Below are 22,796 nucleotides of genomic sequence, written 5' to 3' on the forward strand. Positions count from 1 at the left end.
TCGTTCGTACAAGTACATATTTTTTTTGTGATGATACCAAGCACACCTGCAATAGTTGTTGCTGCTGAAATACAAACAGTTACAGCTACTGGTGCCATCGTTGTCAACGCTGATAATATTACACCGGTTCCAGCAACAACAGCGGATACTGAATAAACAATCACATCAACGATAACCAATCGTCGTCGATATTTTTTTACTTTTACTGTATATTGATCGACTTGATCTTTTAGCGTCGCCTGCCATTCACGCGCTTGATTGTATCTGTATTGTGCACCGTCCATATATTTTTATGCAGTAAACAATTGAGGTGTTTCAGCTACAAATTCCAAACACCACCAGTAAGATGTTGCGTTTAATTTCTTATCAGCTGCTTCCAGCATAAATACTTCTTCGGTTCCGCTATTTAATACAACAGATACAACCCCGGAAAACCTGTCGGTGGAATGACGCCATGGATACGTTGTAAATATGTAAAATTTTGCAGCACTAAACACAGACAGCCTGTACACGCCAGTGACTGTTGCGGTATATTTGAAAGAATTATTCTGCTGAGACCATGTTGCAAATCCCGATGATACTGTGCATACGATGTTTGTGATATGCCCGGGAGTTATTTCAGCTGGAATTTTAATCAGATTGGTTTTATTGATAATCTCAGGAATTCCCGCTACGATGTCTAGTTGTGTTCGTTTGATCGTGTCTAGGTTACTTTTGATATCAACGAGTTTTATATCGATGACGGAAGGAGTTCCAAAGAACTTATTTATGGCATCATCGGTTTTTTGAAAATTTCTTCGAAGCCTTGTAAACGCGCCCGTGTGAACGTCATACTCAGCCCGTAGCGTGGATAGTTTTCCATCCACGTCGTCGACGTATAGTTTGTTTGCGACGTCGTTGTCAGATTTTGGAGCTGTTACAGCTACTATTTTGTTCCCGTTCATGCTAAGTTCACCTGTCATCGTGTCACCGGTGTTTCTCACGCGATTAGCAACACTTTTTGCAATTTCATCTCTGATGGTTTTAAGTGACATACTTGAATCTCTGATTCTACCACCGTCAGTAAACACGGGAATATTATCCGTAACTGCACCAAGTACTCGCCGGACTATATCATTCCATTTGATATTGCTGGTTTTTAGTTTACCATATCGATCTTGAAAAATAACAACTTCATCTGGGTCAACTCCAGCCAGGTTCATGATATCAGCGAGGTCATCTTTAGTCGCATACTTTGACAGATCAACGTCGGATTTTATTTTCTTAACGCGTGAAGATCTTCCGTAAATGTCAACCATTATAATAAGATCCGTTGTTTAAAATGCTTTACGCGCAACATATCGGTTGCTTGTATAATCGTGCACGACTTTATGTGGCGGCTTGGATGATTTTGATATTGCGTCGAGTACATTAATTACTTCACGGCCGCATATTGGCGGATCTGTCATTGTTTGTGTGGGTAGCGTTGAATACCAAACTTTATAACCGCTAGTTGTTGCGTGGAGTGGTGCGACATACTTGATAAATTCAACAGGTGGAGCTAACCCGTACGAATCAAAATAAACAATTCCACGCGGGTCAACCCCGTATGATACCCAATGAGTACCGGGTCCGGAACGTTTGTCAAGATTAATAATACCTGTTTCTAGTTTGTTTGGTTGTTTCGGTAATTGATCTCGCATAAAAACACCTCTAAAGGCGGATATTTTTAATTTTTTAGCAGCATCAAGTAAATCAAAATTTGATGCTGGAGCGTCTAACGAAATGATCCTGGAAGCCTTAGGCCTCTCCCCCAACGAGATCCCGGTAATCTTAGACCGCGTCCCTTTTTTTTGTATCCCCGCCCTGTTGCTTTCTTTAGTGCCATTCCAGCAGCTGTTCCAACAGCACCTAACGCGGCCGCTTTTGCTACGGCTGGAGCAGCTGCAGCTATTAATGCCGGAATGGCCGCAAGAAGTGGAAATATACCACCCGTTTTAACCATGTCTTTGATGGCGCTCGGGGAGAGATGGAATTGAACTCCAGTTTTTGATTCTAGGGCTTTATTGAAATGTTTAATCTGATTATTTGTCAGCGATAATTTGTTTGGACCACCACTAATATGATCTCGTTTTAGTGATATTTTAGTTCCGCATTTGTTGGCGGTTTTTGATTGAAGCTTTTTTACCTGACCCGGGGTCAGAGTAACATTAACATGACTGTACGACATTTTTATATAAATAATATTTTTCTAAATAACACGATTAAAGATTTTCCACCGGTGCATCAACGACCCTCATTCGACCACTACCACCTTCAAGTAACATGGCCTTGTCGCTAAGTATGACCGCGATCGCTCTGTAGAAAGCACCACCACCTGGCGGGTTAGTAACATGAGCTCGAAAGTGTATATCAACAACAGATTGTTTGGATAAATCAAGATGTTCTAGTGAAAAATAATAAATCGGATATAGACCTGTAAAATCTAATTGTGATATTTGCAAACCAGTATCTATATTTTGATCACGTCCCATGAATGACATTAAACGATGATATGCGCGCGCTACATGATTTTGTGCATAATTTAGTTGTATATTTTCTGTTGGTTCTTGATGTCCATTTATCCGTAAGGAAACTTCACTAACTCCAAGGTTATCAAATATCATATGTGATTGTTCTTGATTATTTATCCGGTAAATATTTTGTAGTGCAATAAAAATATGTCGTGGTGCAGAAACACCCTGTTGTGATGCGATATGCCATGTAAATAAACCATTAATATTGCTTTGAGCAGCATCTGTGGTTACTGTTAACCATGATAGCAATGATTTACCGCCTTGATCCATAAAAGATAGTAATTTTTGTTCCTCAGTAATAGATGGAGTCATTACTGGCATCCACAATGAAAGTTTTGATATATTTACTTTACCAGCATCAGCAACACCATCACCTCGCCAGATTGCATCATTATCATCACTTTTTCTTACGAGCACAATTGTGTGTTTAGCTCCAAAGATGACTTTTCTAACATTTCTGCAGAATCCAAAGATATGAGATAATGGAATTGCACACGAAAAATTTCTATCATTTCCCGACAGCGCTGATCGGCGTGCTGCAAACCCTAAGTTGTAAGTCGGGGCAATATCTTTTATGATTTCAAAATCACCTGCTGGTCTAGTTTCACGATCGGGGTTGGCAGCTTCTGCCTGTGGATCAACTGCAGTAGCCCTTGGAGTGAGTACCTTGGTATACTGATTATGGTTAGCGTTGTCGGTGATATCTTTAGCGAACATCATTGTTGGACCAGCTGATCTTGTAAAGTCGTCAGAATATCTCGCCAGACCAATTATTGTTGTAGCAACATCAACATCCTTCTGAATTGATTCAATATTTTTTCCATCAATCATGTATGTGGCGCTATCAAACAGTGCCATAATTCCGTTGTTGACAAAACCAACACGCAAATTAGCAGCATATGCCGTATCAGCTGCAGCATTCGTCACAAGTTTACCTTCTACTTCAATAAACGCCTCAGCGGGCAAGAAATATCTACTTGTATCATGAACCTGTAATTCGATTCTCCCCCGCTGATTTGGTAGTCTTGCGTCATAGGAATAAAATTGATAATCACGTACAGATTCGTACTTAAGGACAGGTGCCTCCATATCAAATACTGGGTCTGATTCGCGCCTGAACATTTTTATTATAGTTACCATTTTTCCAAATGATGATCATCGTCGACGAAGACCGCTTCCTGCTATTAAATTTGCTGTTATATTTTTTTCTGCTTCTTCAGATATCGCCGCTAGTTTTTGATTTGCAGCCTGATTTATTATTTTACTAACATCTGCGGGCATCACCTCAGTACTTGCCAGTTTCACCGGTGGTTGTTGTTTTCGTCGCAATAATCGTGCTAGTCTTTCTTTGATCGCCGAGAACGCCTTACCAGCAACATTGACAATTGCACCAGGAGCTTTATCACGAACAATATCAATAGCCTTCATCGATAATTGTTTTGCAACAGGTGCTACTTTTGGAGCTATCCTCGTGAATAATCCCCGAATGACATCACCAAGTCCATTTCCGTAAATAACACTATAGATTGGTAATCGTGAGTTTACCGCTCTAACCTGTGTGGGTTTACGATGATTATCATGCACAATCATCTTATTTTATTTACCATTTATCTAACAACTAGTCATCAACGAGCTCATCAATAAGTTCTCGGTAAACGCCAATATCCATGATACCACCTTGAAATAGTCGCCGACAAATATCAGCTGCTTCATTGGTTATTTCTGGTGAATTATTTCCAGCTCGTTTTCCTCCTATGAGAACTTCTAACCGTGACACGTCATTGATGATATTATCAGGACATAAACCAGATCCTGTTTTAGGTTCATCTTGAGGTGTTTTAAATACTGGTGGTTGCATTACCGGAGTAAGTACTTCAGCGGTGGCCAGGGGTGATCCAGATGGTGAACCTGTCGGTGTAAATGTTACATCCGGTGCAGAAATTTTATGTGAAGGTGAAGGAATTTTCTTATGGAATAGTGATTTAATTAGCTCTTTAGTCTTTTTAATTTCCGACTTCAACCTTTGCTGTGGCAAAGAAGATTGCTGTTGTTCTATTTGTTGCAGAGGTGGAGGAAGCTGATACTGGGAGGACTCTCCTTGTTTTGGTTGTTCCCGTCTCTCTCTATAAAGTCTTTTTACTTCTTCTTTAAGTCTTTCAAATTCTGAACCTCTAGCTTGTTTTTTGTTGTAATATACGCGATATATCCATTTAATGAAATTATCATCATTTGTTTTTTCATAACGGGGTTTTAAAATACTAGATTTATTAGATAAACTATTTAATATTGCTTCAGGTAATCTCTCTCTTTCAGTTTTTCTAATTTCCTCAACAACTCCTTCGTTAAATTTTGCAATTAATTCTACGTTTTCTCCTGCTGGTTTGGATTTAGATGCAAGTTTTTTTCTCACATCGGCGACTTCAGTACGAAGTTCTCCAATATCTTCAAGTATTTCCTCATCAACAGGTGGAGGTTGAGCTGCGGCTATGTCAGTTGGAAGGTCTCGTAAAATCTTCTTTGTTTTTTTAGTTCTCGCTGCTATTTTTTCAGCCTGCGCTGCAGTTTGTTCTAATACCGGAAAATACCCTTTTTCCTCTTCTCATCTTCCTCCGCAATATCTCCCCATATAGTTTTTTCAACAGCCGATGCAGCTTTCTTAGTAGCTGCAGTGACGGGTTTAAATAGTTTTTTAGTGTCTTCTTCGTACTCAACTTTTGATTCTTGCTGCGCTTGCAGATTTTTTCTAAATGAGTCTCTGACAGGAAGAAATTTTTTAATTGTTTCTAATCGTTCTCGTGCTGTTCTTGCAGTATGAGATTCTGGATGTACCATTTTATTATAACATAATAATTTAATTAATATCAGCAGAAGAGGAGCAGCAGAGAGGGTACCTACCAACGTTGGTCGTCAAAAAAATAAACAAGAAATAAATAAACACGTAGAGTACTTTATTTTTTCAGCTACTATTTCGAACTGAGGTTTTATTAGTACAATCGGTCATTGCAAAAATAAACATCTCAAGGAAAGTTCATTTGTAAAATCTGGACCTTTCTACGAGATGATTTATTTGTTTGTTTTATTTGTTTTGTCGGAATTCTATGGTCTGTTCACCCTCTCTGCTGCTCGTCAAGAAATTAACTTAAAGACATCAACAGTTCTACAAGACCTGTGATATCAACATTAAGTGGAAAGAAGTTCGCATAATAGTAGTCATTGTGCCATGTTGGACCATGTGTGTGTCGCGCTGCAATCTCACATAAATGGTTTAGGAAATGAATTATCTTACCTTCCATGATTTTGAAATATCAAAGCCAGAAATATGATACTAGTCCATAAATTAGAGACTTAACCATCCGGAGGAGTTTCATTGTCGAAACAGCGGACATGCAGGATAGTGATGGAATCAATGTGCCCAGCCAACGAATCACATTTGTCAGACTTTTGTTGAACAATGAGTTAGAATTAATGTTACTGTTCATTATTGTAAGTTCTTAGTTATGTAGAATTTCTTTTTTACTTTAATGTGCGAAATAGTATGCATTTGATAGGTACTATTTCTAACCGTATTACGACTCATTGCATCAGCAGTACGTTGTACTCTCGCTCGATTCGCATCGAAATTCACTTGCCCGTTTCGTTCTGTTCTACTTAATCATAGGTATGAATATATAAATAAGATTAAAAGTAAAAACGCACACCACGGACATTGAGAGGACAACTTACTTCTGTCTAAATTTTGTGTGCAGAGGGATTTTTCCATGCAGTTTGAACAGTTGACTCGGTTACCGCCATGGTTAACACGAAGAAGGACAAACATTGATTGGCTAACAAAGGTCATGTGACCTAAATAGGAGTCTATAAATACGAGTGCAGACAATACACTGGCAGATAGCTGTCAGTGCGGCAGAGTATGAACGTCAAAGTAGAAAAGAACTTCGGCAAACCATCACCTATCTATATTTTTACACAACCGATATTAACTTTGGCACTTTGAAATCCCAGAGTTGAATCCAATTGTTATGAGAAGTTTTAAACAGATTTATTACATGATTGCCATTGAATTTAAACGCTAAAGAATTACTATATAATTCTTTATAAAGCTGCTGCTATCTCCTACCACACCGCTCAAGTACACTAGTACCTAAATTGTAGTTTTTATTGAGATCACGCTACCATGTCAAAATATATCATAGTAAATCAAATATTTAGCTGTTAATATACACAGGAATTTAATAATAGAATTAATTTTACATAATATGGTGTATTATTTTCTTTTAGCATTTAGACAATTAAGTCTGATTTATATTATCAAAAACCGATAGTGTTGTGACGAACACTGTGTTTATGTAAAGTCACTATGCCATATTGAGAAGCATGTTCTATATCACCTTTATTATTTACTAAAAAGCATTTTTAGTCTTGAACTCTGGTCTTTTCGATATATAACACACGGGGTGTTACAACCTTTTGGTGGCTAGCGGTGGGATGGTAATAATATATTTGCCATCCAGGATTCGAACCTAAAGAGACCAGCATAAATTTGGACAGCAAGTGTGGTGGACAGTGACACTTGTAAATAGCTGTATATACAGGTAAAATTTGAAGAATGGCTGATTCTGATGACCCTGAAGTTGTATTTAGGGCTGACATGGGTGAATCTGAGGCTGGTCAGGGCGATGTTTTATATGATGAGGGTCCTGGCGACGGAAGGGAAGATTCTCGTGAAGATATATCTATCGAAAGAAAAGGGCACGAGCATGCCATAAACATTATAAAACAAGACGTTAATGATAATGAGAGATTTTATTCTCATTCACGTCCATCAATGCAATCGACACCTTATAGCGAGAGCGACGACTGGGATGAGTACGTTTCCCACTTTGAGAACTGCGCAGAGCTCGGACGATGGAGTGACCGTGACAAAATCCTGGCTCTTAGTGCAAGCCTTAGGGGTGCTGCACGAACTTTCTAATCAGTCTCTCTGTTGAGGAGAAACAGTTATATTCTGCTCTGGTTGGGAAACTTGGGCAAAGATTCGGAAGCACCCGTAAGCAAAACTGATGGCTTTCAAGATTCGAAGCAAGAAAACGTCAACCTGGTGAGTCCATAGCCGTTCTTGGGGACAGTCTTCGTCAGATGGCACAAAATGCATATTCCAACTTGGGCGCAGTTGCACAAGAAGCCATTGCACTGAACCAATTATACAAAGCAATCTCATTAGAGATGAAATGTAGATGCATAGATAGGGAATGCAAAACTGTTGCAGAAGCAGTTGATGTGATTGAAAGATTTGAAGCAGTAATTGGAGATAGTAATGCAAGGAAGTCAAGTGTCAGAGGTGTAGCTGGGCTAAATGACCAGTCAGAAGAAACAAGTTCATACAAGAATGGACGAGCTGACCCTTCTCTAGAAAATACCCTGAAACAAGTTATGGAAAAGCTAGATAAAATTGAAAAAAACAATACATCTAGATGGGAGACGAAGCCTCAAACTCACCATTTAAAAGCAGATTTTGCTTTATCTGCAATTCCCTGGATCAATTGTTCCGTAATTGTCCAGTTTACCAAAAGTGTCAAAGTCAGATGGAAGCTAAAAATTCTACATACAAAGGAGCGATCACTCAGCAGTCCCAATATAAACAGCAGGGAAACAGCAAACCAACAGCTCATTAGGCCAGGGGTTGATGGAAGGACAATGGCCTAAAGAAAATGATTTGACCAAAGAGACGAAAGATAAAACTGTAGATAACAAACGTTTAGGTCAGGTTGGAGAAGTTATAGGAAAATGGGACAATGGACTTTATACAGATGGAAGTATTCTAGGTGTCCAGGCAAAGTTTGTTGTTGACAGTGCTCCACTTCTACTATTTTGTCGCACTCTCTGTTTCAAAAGATACCTTATGAAAACCGACCTGCTCTTGTGGCTGCACCACAAGAAGTGCAGGGAGTAAATGGTCAACATCTACAAGTTTACGGACAAGTTCTACTGAATATTGTGTTTGGTGGCATTCCATACGCACAGACTGTGATTGTGTGTGACATTATGCCCGAAGATATCCTTGGACAAGATTTTATGCTTAAGTTTGCAAGCAAAATTGACTATAAGAACTTGAGCATTCAGACAAATTATGCTGATATACAATGCTGGATTGGGGGAGAAGTTTCAATGTCATGTAGAGTTGTTGCAAAATGTACCATTACTATACCTGCTAACTCTTACATGTGGCTACCAGTAATGATACCAGGAACTGAACACCTTTCGGACATTGGACTTGTTGAATCAAACAGAGAGCTCTTTGGAAAAGAACATTTATGTATTGTTCAGGGCATTATTGACACAAGAAAGGAATACAAAGTGTTGCAGGTCGTCAACGAAAATGACTCAGATGTTAGCGTATATCCAAATATGAAGCTGGGCTCTTGTGAATCAGTATACACAGAAAAAACGATAGAACAGAGATGTGCTACAGTTCTTACGCAGAGTGCAGATGATGCTCCAGGAAAGGTGCCTGGGCATCTAGAAGAATTGTTGCAAAGAAGTTCCAAACATTTCAGTAATGATTGAAAACAATCCTTCTTGGAACTACTCATTAAGTATCAGGATGTTTTCTCCAAATCAAAAGATGATCTAGGGCGCACTGACAGAGTGTTACACCGCATCAATACCCTTCACGCCGCTCCTATACGCCAGCCACCAAGAAGACAACCAGTTGGGAAACGAGAAGTGGAAAAGCAAGAGTTACAGAAAATGCTGAAACAGAAAATTATTGAGCCATCAAATAGCCCCTGGACTTCCCCTGTAGTTTTGGTGACCAAGAAAGATGGATCAACACGCTTCTGCGTAGACTATAGAAAACTGAATGATGTAACTGTCAAAGATGCTTATCCATTACCAAAAGCTGATGAATGCATAGACGCGTAAAGTGGACCAAAATGGTTTCATTGTATGGATCTCAACTCAGGATTCTGACAGATCGGCTTAGACCCAAACGATAAAGAGAAAACAGCTTTTGCAACCGGCCTTGGCCTATATCAATTTACTGTAATGCCATTTGGACTTGCGGGAAGTCCTTCAACATTTGAAAGATTAATGGAAGATATATTAAGGGGATTGCAGTGGAAGGAATGCTTGATATACATGGACGACATTCTCGCACCAGCGATTTCCTTTCCTCAGAGTTTGGAACGCTTGGAACACATTTTCAAGAGACTGTTGGAGTCAAATCTGAAGTTGAAACCATCAAAATGTATCTTCTTCCAACGCAGTGCAAAATGTTTAGGCCATATCGTTTCGGAAGATGGCGTGCATACCGACCCAGATAAAATTTCAGCTGTTCAAGAGTGGTCGCAACCAAAGAATCCTAAGCAAGTTCGCAGCTTCTTAGGTTTATGCTCTTATTACAGACGGTTTGTGAACAGCTTTGTTGATAGTGCTAGACATTTGCATAAGTTGTGTGAAGAAAGTGTCACGTTTGCTTGGACAGAGGAGTGCCAGATGGCGTTTGATGCTTTGAAACTAGCCCTAACCACTACTCCAATCCTTGCTTATCCACAACCTGGACTTCGCTTTATTTTAGACACTGACGCCAGTAAATATGCAGTTGGAGCTGTACTTTCCCAAGAGCAAGATGGACATGAGAGGGTGATTGCTTACATGAGCAAAGCCTTGAATAAGCATGAAGTTTCATACTGTGTGACAAGAAAGGAGTTGCTTTCTGTAGTCTCTGCACATCGGAAATTTCATCATTATCTTTATGGGCAAGAGGTCCCCATACGCACTGATAATTCTGCAGTCAGTTGGATACAAAATCTGAAATGTCCAACAGGGCAAGTTGCAAGATGGCTGCAAGAACTGGGCACTTACAATCTTCATGTCACTCACAGAGCTGGTAAGAAACATTCTAACGCTGACGCATTATCCCGAAATCCATGCGCTGTTTGCCGGCGGCAACAAGAATCTGACGAAATCTCTGATGATGATTTTGAACTCTCAAATTACAAAAATGAGTCACCACCACTGTCTCAGATATCCGGTGCTCCCTCTGACGTTGCTCAGGTCTCTCCGAACGAAAACAGTCAGAAGAAAAGTTTAGATATGAATTATTTCCCTGTACAAGAGAACGATTTAGACGTCGTGAGGGTCATAACTCGAGCTCAGAAGGCACATACGGAAGCTGGTCCAAAACCTACTCAGTGTGTTATGGTGGGATGGTCCAGCGACGAAATACGTCAAGAGCAGCTGCAGGATCCCAATATTGCCCCTATTATGGTTCCAGCCAAAGACAGTTCTGGCAGACCTGAGTGGTCAAATATCTCAGGCAGTCCAGCAGAGCTGAAGACGTTATGGCGCAGTTGGGATAGGTACACCTGAAAGATGGCATGCTGTACCGAAAATGAATAAGTGAAGATGGCAAGACCACCCATTACCAGCTGGTTGTCCCGACAAAAATGAGGGCAGATGTACTCAAGTACTTTCACGACGTTCCATTGGCTGGCCATCTGGGTGCAGATAAGACACTTGAAAAAATCAAATATAGCTTTTACTGACCAAATATGAGAATGGAGATAGAAAGCTACTGCACAACCTGCGATAGCTGCGTGGCAAGGAAAACGCCGACAATATCGCGCAGAGCACCATTAGGCCAACATTTAGCTGGGGAGCCAATGGAGCGAGTAGCAATGGATATTTTGGGTCCATTACCTAAGGTGGCGCTGTACAGTTTCGCATTTTGCATAGGGTTAGGATTTTAAAGAAAAAGAATGTCCCCGGCTTTCCTCACTGGTTATACTGGCTATTTAAAAAAGACCTTGTATATCTTAGGTATAATGCAAAGAACCTTTAATTCCCTTTATTTTGGTGTATGATTGATGGGTGTACTATGGGTTATAGAGTATACAGCTTGGCCTTACTTCAAATGTGCACCTTTCAAAAAAGTGCTAGCTCTACTTGGTCATTTTCACTTCCTGAACTTCAGAGGTAAATTGTATAAAAAAGAGCCGATAACTTTTTTACATTTTATATATTTGGTAATTCATTCATTGCACTTTCAGAAGCTGGTATTGTCTAGTCTGGCAAAATTCATTTTCCCTATTTTAATAGCTGCTATGTATAGTGTACTTTAGACTAATTCAGACTGATCTTTTAACACAAGGGAGCAGTCATTTTAGTTATCAGTGTGCTTAAATCATGTAAAATTTCCAAAAGTACAATATCCAAAAGAAATATCATCCACATTACATTAATGTAGCATAGAGGTATGCAAACATTCTCTCCACTGTGCATGTTTTAAATGTGAACTACTTCACCTTACATACGTCACTCTCTCAAAAGTACATATTATCTGGTGAGCGCCACCTAAGAGTAAAAATGGATATCGATATATCCTTGTCATGTGTGACCTGTTTACAAAATGGACAGAAGCTTATCCATTGCCAGATCAGGAAGCTCAAACTATTGCAAAGGCCTTTGTTGACTGCTTTGTTAATAGATTTGGCAACCCACTTCAAGTACACTCTGACCAGTCAAAGATATTTCAAGAAATGTGTGATCTTCTTCACATCAAGAAGACAAGGACCACCAGCATGCATCATCAAGCAAATGGAACTGTTCAAAGATTCAATCGGACCCTCACAGCTATGTTTTCAATGTATTGTGAAACGAAACAACACAGTTCGGATGAGTATCTCCAGCAAGTAATGATGGCATATAGGTCATCCGTTAATGCCAGTACTGGATTTACACCAAACATGATGACTTTGGGAAGAAAAATTACATTACCAATGAAGGCAGTAATAGGCACTCCGACGGAGTTGAACAACCTGAACACAACTGAAATAGGAAGTGCAGATTATGTCAAAAATCTTCAGTCGAGGTTGAAGGAATCACACAACATCGCTCGTACCCATCTTAAAGTCAGTTCCCAATACCAGAAGAAATACTATGATCTAAAGGCAAAGAAGAGATTATTTGAAGTTGGACAGGCAGTTTGGTTGCACAATCCAATAAGAAAAGTAGGAATTTATCATAAGTTCGTTCCAAAATGGAAAGGACCTTATCTGATCACAAAGAGGCTTGATGATTTAACTTATTTAGTTAAGAAATCGAAGAAACAGCCAGAAAAAGCTTATCACGTTGACCGTCTATTGCAGTATAGAGGAAACAAGATACCAGTTTGGTTCTACCCACAGAAGTAGACGTATCACAAATTGAGTAGCAGAAACCATGTGCGTGTTAAAATTATTTCAGTTTTCCCGACGGGTATGAAGAGACGAGAGTGGCAAATTGAGAAGGCAGTAAAGAAATTCCAAGAGTAGGAGACAATGACATGATAGTGGATGGCTTCGTGCAGGCAGGGTGATATTTACATAGTTAGACTCTGAGGAGTCAGTGCTGGAAGGTAGCTACCAATGACTGTTCGCTTTGGGCTAGGTCTGGCCAACCTGTGCGCCAAATCACTGGATCCCTGTCCTCCCTGGTTGTAAATAAGTACAACGAGAGGAACCTGCATGGTGAAGTGTCCAATTACATGAGTTAATGTTGTAATGAGGTCCTACGATAGAATATGCTGGGCTGCAATAGAACTGAGCTGATGCAGAAAAAGAACATGATAACTTTTCGCATGGAAAACGTACAGTGTTGAGTGTTCAAATTAGAAACTTTGTGTGGGAGGGAGCAGCAGCGTTTTAATAACAATAATGTTTCGCGGCAGATAGACAAGAGTTTTATTACCAGAGGAAGAAAAAAAAACGTTTATTTATTGTTGTCTTAGATATATAGCAGTCTTCTTTCTCCAAATGATGATAGAGATTTGAGAATGCAGAGCACTGAACAGTTATTGTTAGCATGTTGATAGACCTTGTCAGTTAAAATGATTTTAAAATTTCAGAATGTTCTCTAAAGCAGTTGCAAAGTGTTGGGTGTGTCCAGCGGAATTTGCCAGGAGACGGGAATTGAAGAATCATAACGCTGCTGCGGACACTGTATGCATAGTTTTAAAGTACATGTCACGGACACCGTATGTATAGTAACGTAATTTTCGGAAGTGTAATTGCAGAATGTAAACAGTTTAGCCAAACTCGTAATCGGCCGAACGAGATCTTTCTGAAATTCACGCTTTAAATAAGGTTTGGATTTTACCATCAACTTATATTACCAAATCTGTAGAGATACTGTCTTATCATACTTTGAGAATATTACAGAAATTACAAAAGTTTGCATTTTTTGTAATGTATACACAGTCATTGTGACTGTCATATTTAGAAGTTAAAAAAGTATAATGTTCAAAGAAGATATTTTACACATACCTCATATTTTCTGCACTCAACGTATCTTGAACATCAAGCAACAGGGTCTTTAAAACAGTCACACGATAATTTTCACTCAATTTTAAAAACATCAGATAGCACAGTCCTTATTAGACATTAAACATTAGACAACATAGTCTTTTAATAAGGGCACAATGTAATTTTCACTCAGTACTGGGAACATAAGACAACGGTCTTTTAAACAGGACACACGGTAGGTATCGTTCATTTTTAGGAACGTGAGACAGGGCGGTCTCTTAAACACGGAAAATAGTAATAGTCGCCCATATTTAGAAACATCAGACTTCACGTTTGTTTTATAAAAAATCAGGGCATACAGTAATTTTCATGATTGAATGGAAATATGACATTATGGGACTACGACACTGTATTCTTTTTTTTTGGGTGGGGGCACCAGTTAGATCCCACCCACCCCCACTTTCGAAACAAAAAGGAAAAAGTGTTTTATGTGTATGTGTATCCCGCAGGTATGTTTTGTTTTATTTTTATAAAAAGAATTTTAAATCAAAAATTTAATTAATTAAATTTGTGATGGGGTACTTATAGTTCCTAGTGTTATCTATAGGCGTGTTTATCCGAGCCAAATTTCCTTCACCTAGCTCGAATTCGCTCCTCTTGTTCATTTTTGTGACATTTGCTAGAAGTCTCCTTAGTCTCATGTTTGCTATATGTATATTGCTATGTGTGTGAATGCTATAAAGGTTTCTATGTTGAGACAGCACATCAGTCAAATTTCCCCCGTTTTCATTGGTATCAGTTTTTTTCTTCTTCCTTTTATTAGTTAATTTACTTTATAACAAATTTGAAAAGGCGACTGAGCGGTGTAATATTTATCCCAAAAATATCCTATTGTTTTATGTGCGTGCTTATATGTGTCGCTCATCGTATGATTTCATTCTTGAAATTAGGCGGGCCGTGTTCGAGTAAGGGTCCATACTTTATTTATTTGTTGTATTTCTCCAAACTCGAGTTTTGGCCCCCTCTGTTATTTATTATGGCCAAAACCCAACTAATTTTAGTTAACTTTACAGTACCGGAGTTGTATATTTTAGAGAGAGTTAGAAATAAGTAGAAGTGTTGTGTTTGTTTTTGTGTTTTGCACGTGCTAGTGTACCATATTGGGGTTTTGTTTAGGCTCTTATGGGCCTTTCCACTTCGCGTGGCGCCATGTGATATAGCCCCATGACATCATTACTTTCCCCATACAGATACCCTGTCCCATCATTTCGTTTCCTTTTTATTGTAAAATTTAAAGATAAAGAGAATATTTCCTAAAAGTTGTTAAATTTTTATATATAAACACAAACAAGTTAATTAGTAACGGTACATTAAGTTTATGTGTCTTTTAGGTATGCCACCTGCCAGGGAATTGGGGGGTGGGGTGGGAACGAGGTCTTAAACCGACTTTGTGTTAGCGCTCATGAGCGCTATACAAAGACCCCTCTCTCACCCCTATGCCGTTTGGTAGATTATTCTTTCTTATATTTCATTTTTGAAAGATATCAAGTGATATTTACTGACTTTAATTAGTCTTTTAATTTGGAATTTTAAATAGTTCTTTCGTTTATGATGGCCTATGAGTGGTGAAGTGGGACACTATAGGGACAATGGGACTTTAATGTTAAACTAGGGGGGTTCTACCCTAGGGACAACACGAATTTAACATGGGAATGTTTAACATGGGTGGGATTATACAGGGACAAAAAGTATTGGGACTGTACAGCGACAAGAGGAATGGAACAGGGAAGGTGAAGTCACTGTACTGACGATGAGAAACAATGTAGCTAGAGGCTGACCTCAATCGGAGCAAACAGCGGGGAAAAGACATAGAACGCTTGGCGGGAATGGAACTGGCGGGACAGAGACAGACAACATACAATAGACAAACACTTATGCAACATAATGAAAATACGTTAAGGCAAGAAAGCGAGACTTTTTGAGGCATATGAATGACCCTTACATTCGCTTCACATATTATGTACTATCCCCACAACGAGAAGAAGCCAAAACTAACCACAAAATATACTATCCACACACGAGATGGAGCCAAATCAAACCCCAATATATACTGTCCACACACGCGAAGAAGCCAAAACAAACCACACATCTACTATCCCCACGCGCGATGAAGCCAAATAAATCCCAATATCTACTATCCACACACGCGAAGAAGCCAAAACTAACCAAATATATACTATCCACACACGCGAAGAAGCCAAAACTAACCACAAATCTACGATCCACACAAGCGAATAAGCCAAAACAATCCCAATATCTACTATTCCCCTACGTGAAAAAGCGAAAACAAACCCAAATCTACTATTCAAATACGCGAAGAAGCCAAATCAAACCCGAATTATAATATCCCCACAACGCGAAGAAGCCAAAATTATCCACAAATTACTATCCATACACGCAGAAATGCAAAAATACTAAACACATTATATATTATCCACACACGAGAAGGAGCCAAATCAAACCCTTATATATACTGTCCACACACGCGAAGAAGCCATAACAAACCACACATCTACTATCTCCACACGCAAAGAAGCCAAATGAATCCCAATATCTACTATCCCCATACGCGAAGAAGCCAAAACTAACCAAATATCTACTATCCACACACGCAAAGAAGCCAAAACTAACCACAAATATACTATCCATACACGCGAATAAGCCAAAACAATCCCAATAGCTACTATTCACCTACGTGAAAAAGCGAAAGCAAACCCCAAATCTACTATCCACATACGTGAAGAAGCCAAATCAAACCCAAATTATAATATCCCCACAATGCGAAGAAGCCAAAACTATCCACAAATTACTATTCATACACGCAGAAATGCAAAAATACTAAACACATTATATAATATCCACACACGAGAAGGAGCCAAATCAAAACCCAATATCTACTATCCACTGACGCAAAGGAGTCATAATCAACCACAAATCTACTATCCACACACGCAAGCCAAAACTAATCACATATACATAATATTCACACACGCGAAAAAGCAAAAACAAAACCAAAATATACTATCCACACGCGAGAAGGAACTAAATCAAACCCCAATATCTACTATCCACTTTCGCGAAGAAGCCATAACTAACCACAAATCTACTATCCAGAAACGCTATGAAGCCAAAACAACCACAATATATACTATCCACACACGCGATGAAGCCAAAAGCTAACCACAAATCTAGTATCCACACATGCGAAGAAGCCAAAACTAACCACAAAATCTACTATACACTCACTCGAAGAAGCAAAAAAAAAAACACTCAAATTATACTATCCATACACGAGGAGCCAAATCAAGCCCCAATATATACTATCCACACATGCGCAGAAGCCATAACTAACCACAAATCACTATCCACACACGCAAAGAAGCCAAAACAAACCCAATATCTACTATCCATGCACGCGAAGAAGCCACAACTAACCACAAATGTATTATCCACATACGCGAAGACGCAAAAAACATAACCGAAATATGCTATCCACACAAACGAATGTGAACGCTTACAAACCCAATAATATACTATCCGCACACGAGAAGAAGAAAAACTAAATCCAATATATTCTATTCACACAGAGGTGAGGAGCAGAAAAGAAAGTGTGAGTGCGTGAGTGAAAGTTCTTATTCTAAAAATCAAAACCAAGAAACACTTACGTTTTATACCTGGTCTATTCTGGTACACATTTTACAATCTAATTCACAACACTCTATAAAGTTCATAAACGTATTCTGTCTCTGTCTTCACTCTCTGTTTTTTTTTTTTTTAAATTTCTTCACTTTTCACATTTCTTCCTCACATTCTCCTCGTCTTCTTTTCTTCTCATGTTTCTCTTTCTGCACGTGTCTTGGTTCTTCTTTTGGAGAGGGTACCTCTTTTTCCTGTTCTGAACCATTCTCTTCTCTTTGCTTCTTTGTTTCTTAGGGCATTCTGAAGACCAATGTTCTTTGTCTTGACAATGATAACAGGTATCTTGACTTTTGTCTCTTTTAGCACCTATTTTGCTTTTTTTTGACGGTCTGGACTACTAGATTTGTGGTTAATTTTTGGCTTCTTCGCGTGTGTGGAAAGTATAAATTGTTTGTTATCTCGGCTTAATCGCGTGTGTGGATAGTAAATTTGTGGTTAGTTATGTCTTCTTCGCGTGTATGGATAATATATTTTTGTTTTGTTTTTGCTTCTTCGCTTGTGTGGGTAGTATATTTGTGATTAGTTTTTGGCGTCTTCACGTGTGTGGATAGTAGATATTGGGGTTAGTTTTCGCTTCTTCGCGTGTGTGGATAGTAGATATAGGGGTTTCTTATTGGATTCTTCGCGTGTGTGGATATTAGATTTGTGGTTGATTATGACTCCTTTGCGTGAGTGGATAGTAGATATTGGGTTTTGATTTGGTTCCTTCTCGTGTGTGGATATTATATCTTGTTTTTGTTTTTGCTGCTTCGCCTGTGGGGATAGTATATAATGTGGTTAGTATTTTTGCATCTCTGCATCTATGGATAGTAATATGTGGATAGTTTTGACTTCTTCGCGTTGTAGAGATATTATAATTTGGGATTGATTTCGCTTCTTCGCGTATGTGGATAGTAGATTTAGGGTTTGTTTTCGCTTCTTCGAGTATGTGGATAGAAGATTTGTGATTAGTTTTGGCTTCTTTGTGTGTGTGGATAGTAGAATTCCGGTTAGTTTTGGCTTGGATAGTATCTATTGGGATTGATTTGGCATTTTTGCGTGTGGGGATAGTAGATGTGTGGTTTGTTATGACTTCTTCGCGTGCGTGGATAGTAGATATTAGGGTTTCATTTGGATCCTTCTCGTCTGTGGATAGTATATTTTGTGGTTAGTTTTGGCTTCTTCCAATTGTGGGGATGGTATATAATATGAAAAGTGAATGTAAGGTTTCATTCATTTGCCTCGAAAAGACTTGCTTTCTTGACCTAAATGTTTTTGTATTATGTTGTATAAGTATTTGTCTATTGTATGTTTTATGTGTCTGTCCCGCCAGTCTCGTTACCGCCAAGCGTTCTAGCTTTTTTCCGGAAGTTTGCTCAGATTGAGGTCAGCCTCTAGCTACATTGATGCTCATCGTCAGTACGGTGACGCCACCTTTCATGTTCAATTCCTCTTGTCCCTAAACAGTCCCAATACTTTTGTCCCTGTATAGTCCCATCCATGTTAAACTTTCCCATGTTAAATTTCCGTTGTCCCTACGGTACAACACTCCTAGTTTAACATTAAAGTCCCATTGCCCCTATAGTATCCCACTTCACTACTCCTATGTTAGTTATTTCTTGATTGTTATTACCTGCCCACAGACCATCATTGTTTTTGAAATATAATCTGTTATCTTAATTATTGTTGTTTTTTTCTCGAAATTCCCGTCCAAATATAACATATGATTCCTTTAATATCTTTCCTTTTCACAGATCTCCATAATTAATTTTATTCCATCGTCCTTTCTTTTTTCACATTGTGCGATGGCGTGGTATTTGGTGAAATATGGTGTTTTACACATTGGAAATTTAATTATTGTGCGTATCATCCTTCATCACCAGGCAGCCTCGCCTGTATTCGGTTTTCGATAGCTGAATAAAGTGAATACCTGTCTGGTTTGGTCTTAATTTTGTATTTATGGTGATACCAAACAAATAAAAGCAACATTTCGACACAAATATAATCGTTTTCCTGCCGACTGTACTTATGCAAATGGAAATCTGCTTTGACATGATAGACAATGAAGATATGTCATAATTTCTCCCTTTTAAAATATCGCCATTGAAAATGTATCTTGTATAACTAATGCAGCATATTAAAGGGGCATGCTAAAAACCGTAATGTTTTCATCAATGGAAGCAAAAAATGAAAAAATACTGATGGAGAAAATCCGACTTAGTAAAGTATAAATCAGTTATTTATTATTTTCTCCAATACCAAATTGTATTGAACTACGTGTGGCACATTTTAACAATCATAATATAACAGTTCAAATTGTATTAAACTACGTTTGGCACATTTTGACAACCATAATATAAGACAGTTTAAATTGTAATCAGATATTAATTGTCGTTATGCTGAATATAATTATCATTTTACATCCATCCCTGCAGTCGGACCACTGTTGTCAATGGATATTGTTCTACCACGCACCGTATATGGAAATGTGCTGAAAGATTTCACTGCCTACATTAGACATTAAGTAACAAATCAGATAGAACTATGTTGTCTAAATTTAGGCTTATTGAAACGTTGATCATAGGATATAATTTATACCTACTGTGTTTAGTATATTTTGGAACACCATGTATTCGTAGTGATGTGTTATAAAAAAAATCATCTGGTTGTTATATGTGACTTATCTGTTACATACCTTTCGTTTCTAGTTCCAGACTTCTATCTTCGACTATTCTGCAAATAGCTTCTTGTGATCTTACAGTGGCCATCGCGTCTTTTCAATGGAATGTCGATACAAACGTATTGACTCTAGGTGAAGTGAGTTGTCAACCTAATAAAGCGACGAGGTTAGGCCTGGGCTGCAAAAGATAAACAGCAAATGTCTAGTCGAAATCAAGGAATAGCTACTGTTACATTTAGAAATTATCGAAGGGATATCAGCTTGTGTATAAAAGATCAATGTCTTAAGCATAAATTAATATTTACTGTTATAGAATACCAAAATTATTGGGGACCCAGGTGGACGAGTGGTCAAAAGCGTCCGTCTTTATTGATAGATCATCACCATCTCACGTCTGTCTGCGTAGGTGTCGGCCTGGCTAATTTGGGTATGTGAGAAAACTGCCAGTAACTTTCCGAGGTTCGGTAGTTTTTACCGAGATTCTTCCTCCACCCTTTATACAGGCCGTCATGTATAACTTATCTTGTGCTATATAGTGGCAATAAACTTCAAACCACCAACATCTAAATTAAGTCCAGAATATATGCATGATGCATGCACAAATATAAACACTGTATATTGTTGCTTTGCAAACAAAGTGGGAAAGAGTTATTCACGCATTTGTTTTAGTTACCAGCTGGAAGTCAAGTAAGTTCACGTGGTTCTGTCGTCCGTAGTCATTAGTGTGGTTTGTCAACCAATCAGGAGGGTTCATTTATGAACAGGACCCGATCTATTTTAATGTGTAACTTGTTTCAGTGAGAAATAGGACGTAGTTGACTATGGACTATCAAAGCAGTGCCGGATTACCAAATAGGCAGAGTAGGCACCAGCATAGGGATCCCGCGACAACGGGTTAAAATAATATTAATAAAACGTATAAGGGGATAATTTGCAAGGGAGGCCCCAAGATTTCTACTGCCTAAGGGCATCCATGTGATTTAGTCCGACACTGGATGAAATAAGCTTATTTATGTGATGTGATGTGATTTGGATTTTTAACGTAGCTTTGACAATGTTTCAGTCATATCGCTACGATGTCTGCAATGTGGCAGTTTATAGTGATGTCTAGCACTGGGGCATCATGCCGCAGACATGTAGCATGATGTCCCACCCAGTCACATTATCCTGACACCGGGCCGACCAGTCCTAACACTAACCTCTTAATGCTGAGCGCCAAGCGATGCAGAGCTTATTTATGTGTAAGAGGCTTTATTTTCAGACTGGTATTTCTGGAGGGGTCACTTACCCTGTTCCTCCTTGTTCCCCCTCCCCCCCCCAAAAAAAAAAATTCTTAAAATTATTATCATTTCAACAAATGCATGAACCAGAGTACTAATCAGACACCGTCCTGCACTATAGTTTATCTGAACTCAAACATATTATTCATCTATGTCATTATCGGAAATAAATTCCTTCGACAGTAATGTAATTCCAATCGTACTTTATACAGAGACTAAATAAAAATTCCCGTAATTATAAACACGTGTATGAGTATAGTTAAACCGATACATGCCCAAGACACTGACTAGATAATAGACACACACCCCCCAAAAAAAATGGTAATATAAATGTGTATTGGTGCAATTTTATAAGCATATCAAGAAGACCGATGCTTACAAAGTTTATATAAATCCATCAAAATCCAACCTTCCTGAATTTACACCAAGTATTTCTTCCACGCTCTCTCCGAAAAATCAAGCTGTTATAAACAACCCAACCAAACACAGCAGATAATGTCATAAACATACAGCAACGAGCTCGGTTGTGATTAGGTTATCTGACCCGACAAATTTTTGTTTCTGTTGCAATATGTATACCTATTTCATGTAGTTTATTCAAGCGAATGCAATTATGTAATGTACAGAAAATAGGCTAACGGAGAAGAATTAGTACGGGCTCATTTGTCAACGCAAAACGCCAAAGTTAGCATAAGCAGCAGGGGGGGCGAATCCGACATTTTGTCCAATCGTTATTTTGCTTAATTATTACTTTCTGCACTCGGCGGATCCGGTGTAGTCAGCGCTGGTAAAAAAAAAAACGATGACGTCGTTGGGGGATCGTCCAATCGTCATTTGGTTTAATTAACACCTTCTGCGCGCCGATCCCCAGCGTCGTCAGCGTCCGGTAAGCACATCGACGACCGCGTCGATGTCATCGCCCCCCCCCCCCCTGCTGCTAAGTGGTTATTTACAATTTAACCGAATATTTGGTCAAGTCCGATACGATATCGTGTCCGAGGATCATGTAAATTTATCGTTACAAATCCATGTGGGGTCGACTGAGAATGACTAAAAAAGTTTCGAAAACCATTAAAGTCCATGTCACCGCCGCACCATGTCTGCCAGATATTTCGTAGCGTGTGTGTATCAACGCCGTTGAATACAGCAAGAATATTACAGTTGTCTCTGATTACTTTTGGAATCTGAGTGTATCGTTGAGTGACATATATCACGTCGGTGTTTTTATGCCTGCCTCTGGAAAATATCCTAGCTGGGTTTT

At 38.8% G+C, this 22,796-nt stretch overlaps 1 protein-coding gene across 1 annotated transcript in view; it reads right to left on the reverse strand.

Annotated features, from left to right (window-relative positions):
* Window positions 1-22,796, reverse strand: part of LOC149784490 (uncharacterized) — a 200,423-nt gene that overhangs the window by 123,914 nt on the left and 53,713 nt on the right. Inside the window, exon 2 of the mRNA XM_089932578.1 lies at window positions 20,271-20,433. Coding sequence (XP_089788704.1) covers window positions 20,271-20,343 — 73 coding nt within the window. The 5' untranslated portion in view covers window positions 20,344-20,433. The remainder of the gene's footprint in view (window positions 1-20,270; window positions 20,434-22,796) is intronic.

The sequence above is a fragment of the Sinohyriopsis cumingii genome, chromosome 14, assembly GCF_028554795.1.
Source record: "Sinohyriopsis cumingii isolate HCF-2022 chromosome 14, ASM2855479v2, whole genome shotgun sequence".
NCBI classification, from domain to species: Eukaryota; Metazoa; Mollusca; class Bivalvia; order Unionida; family Unionidae; genus Sinohyriopsis; species Sinohyriopsis cumingii.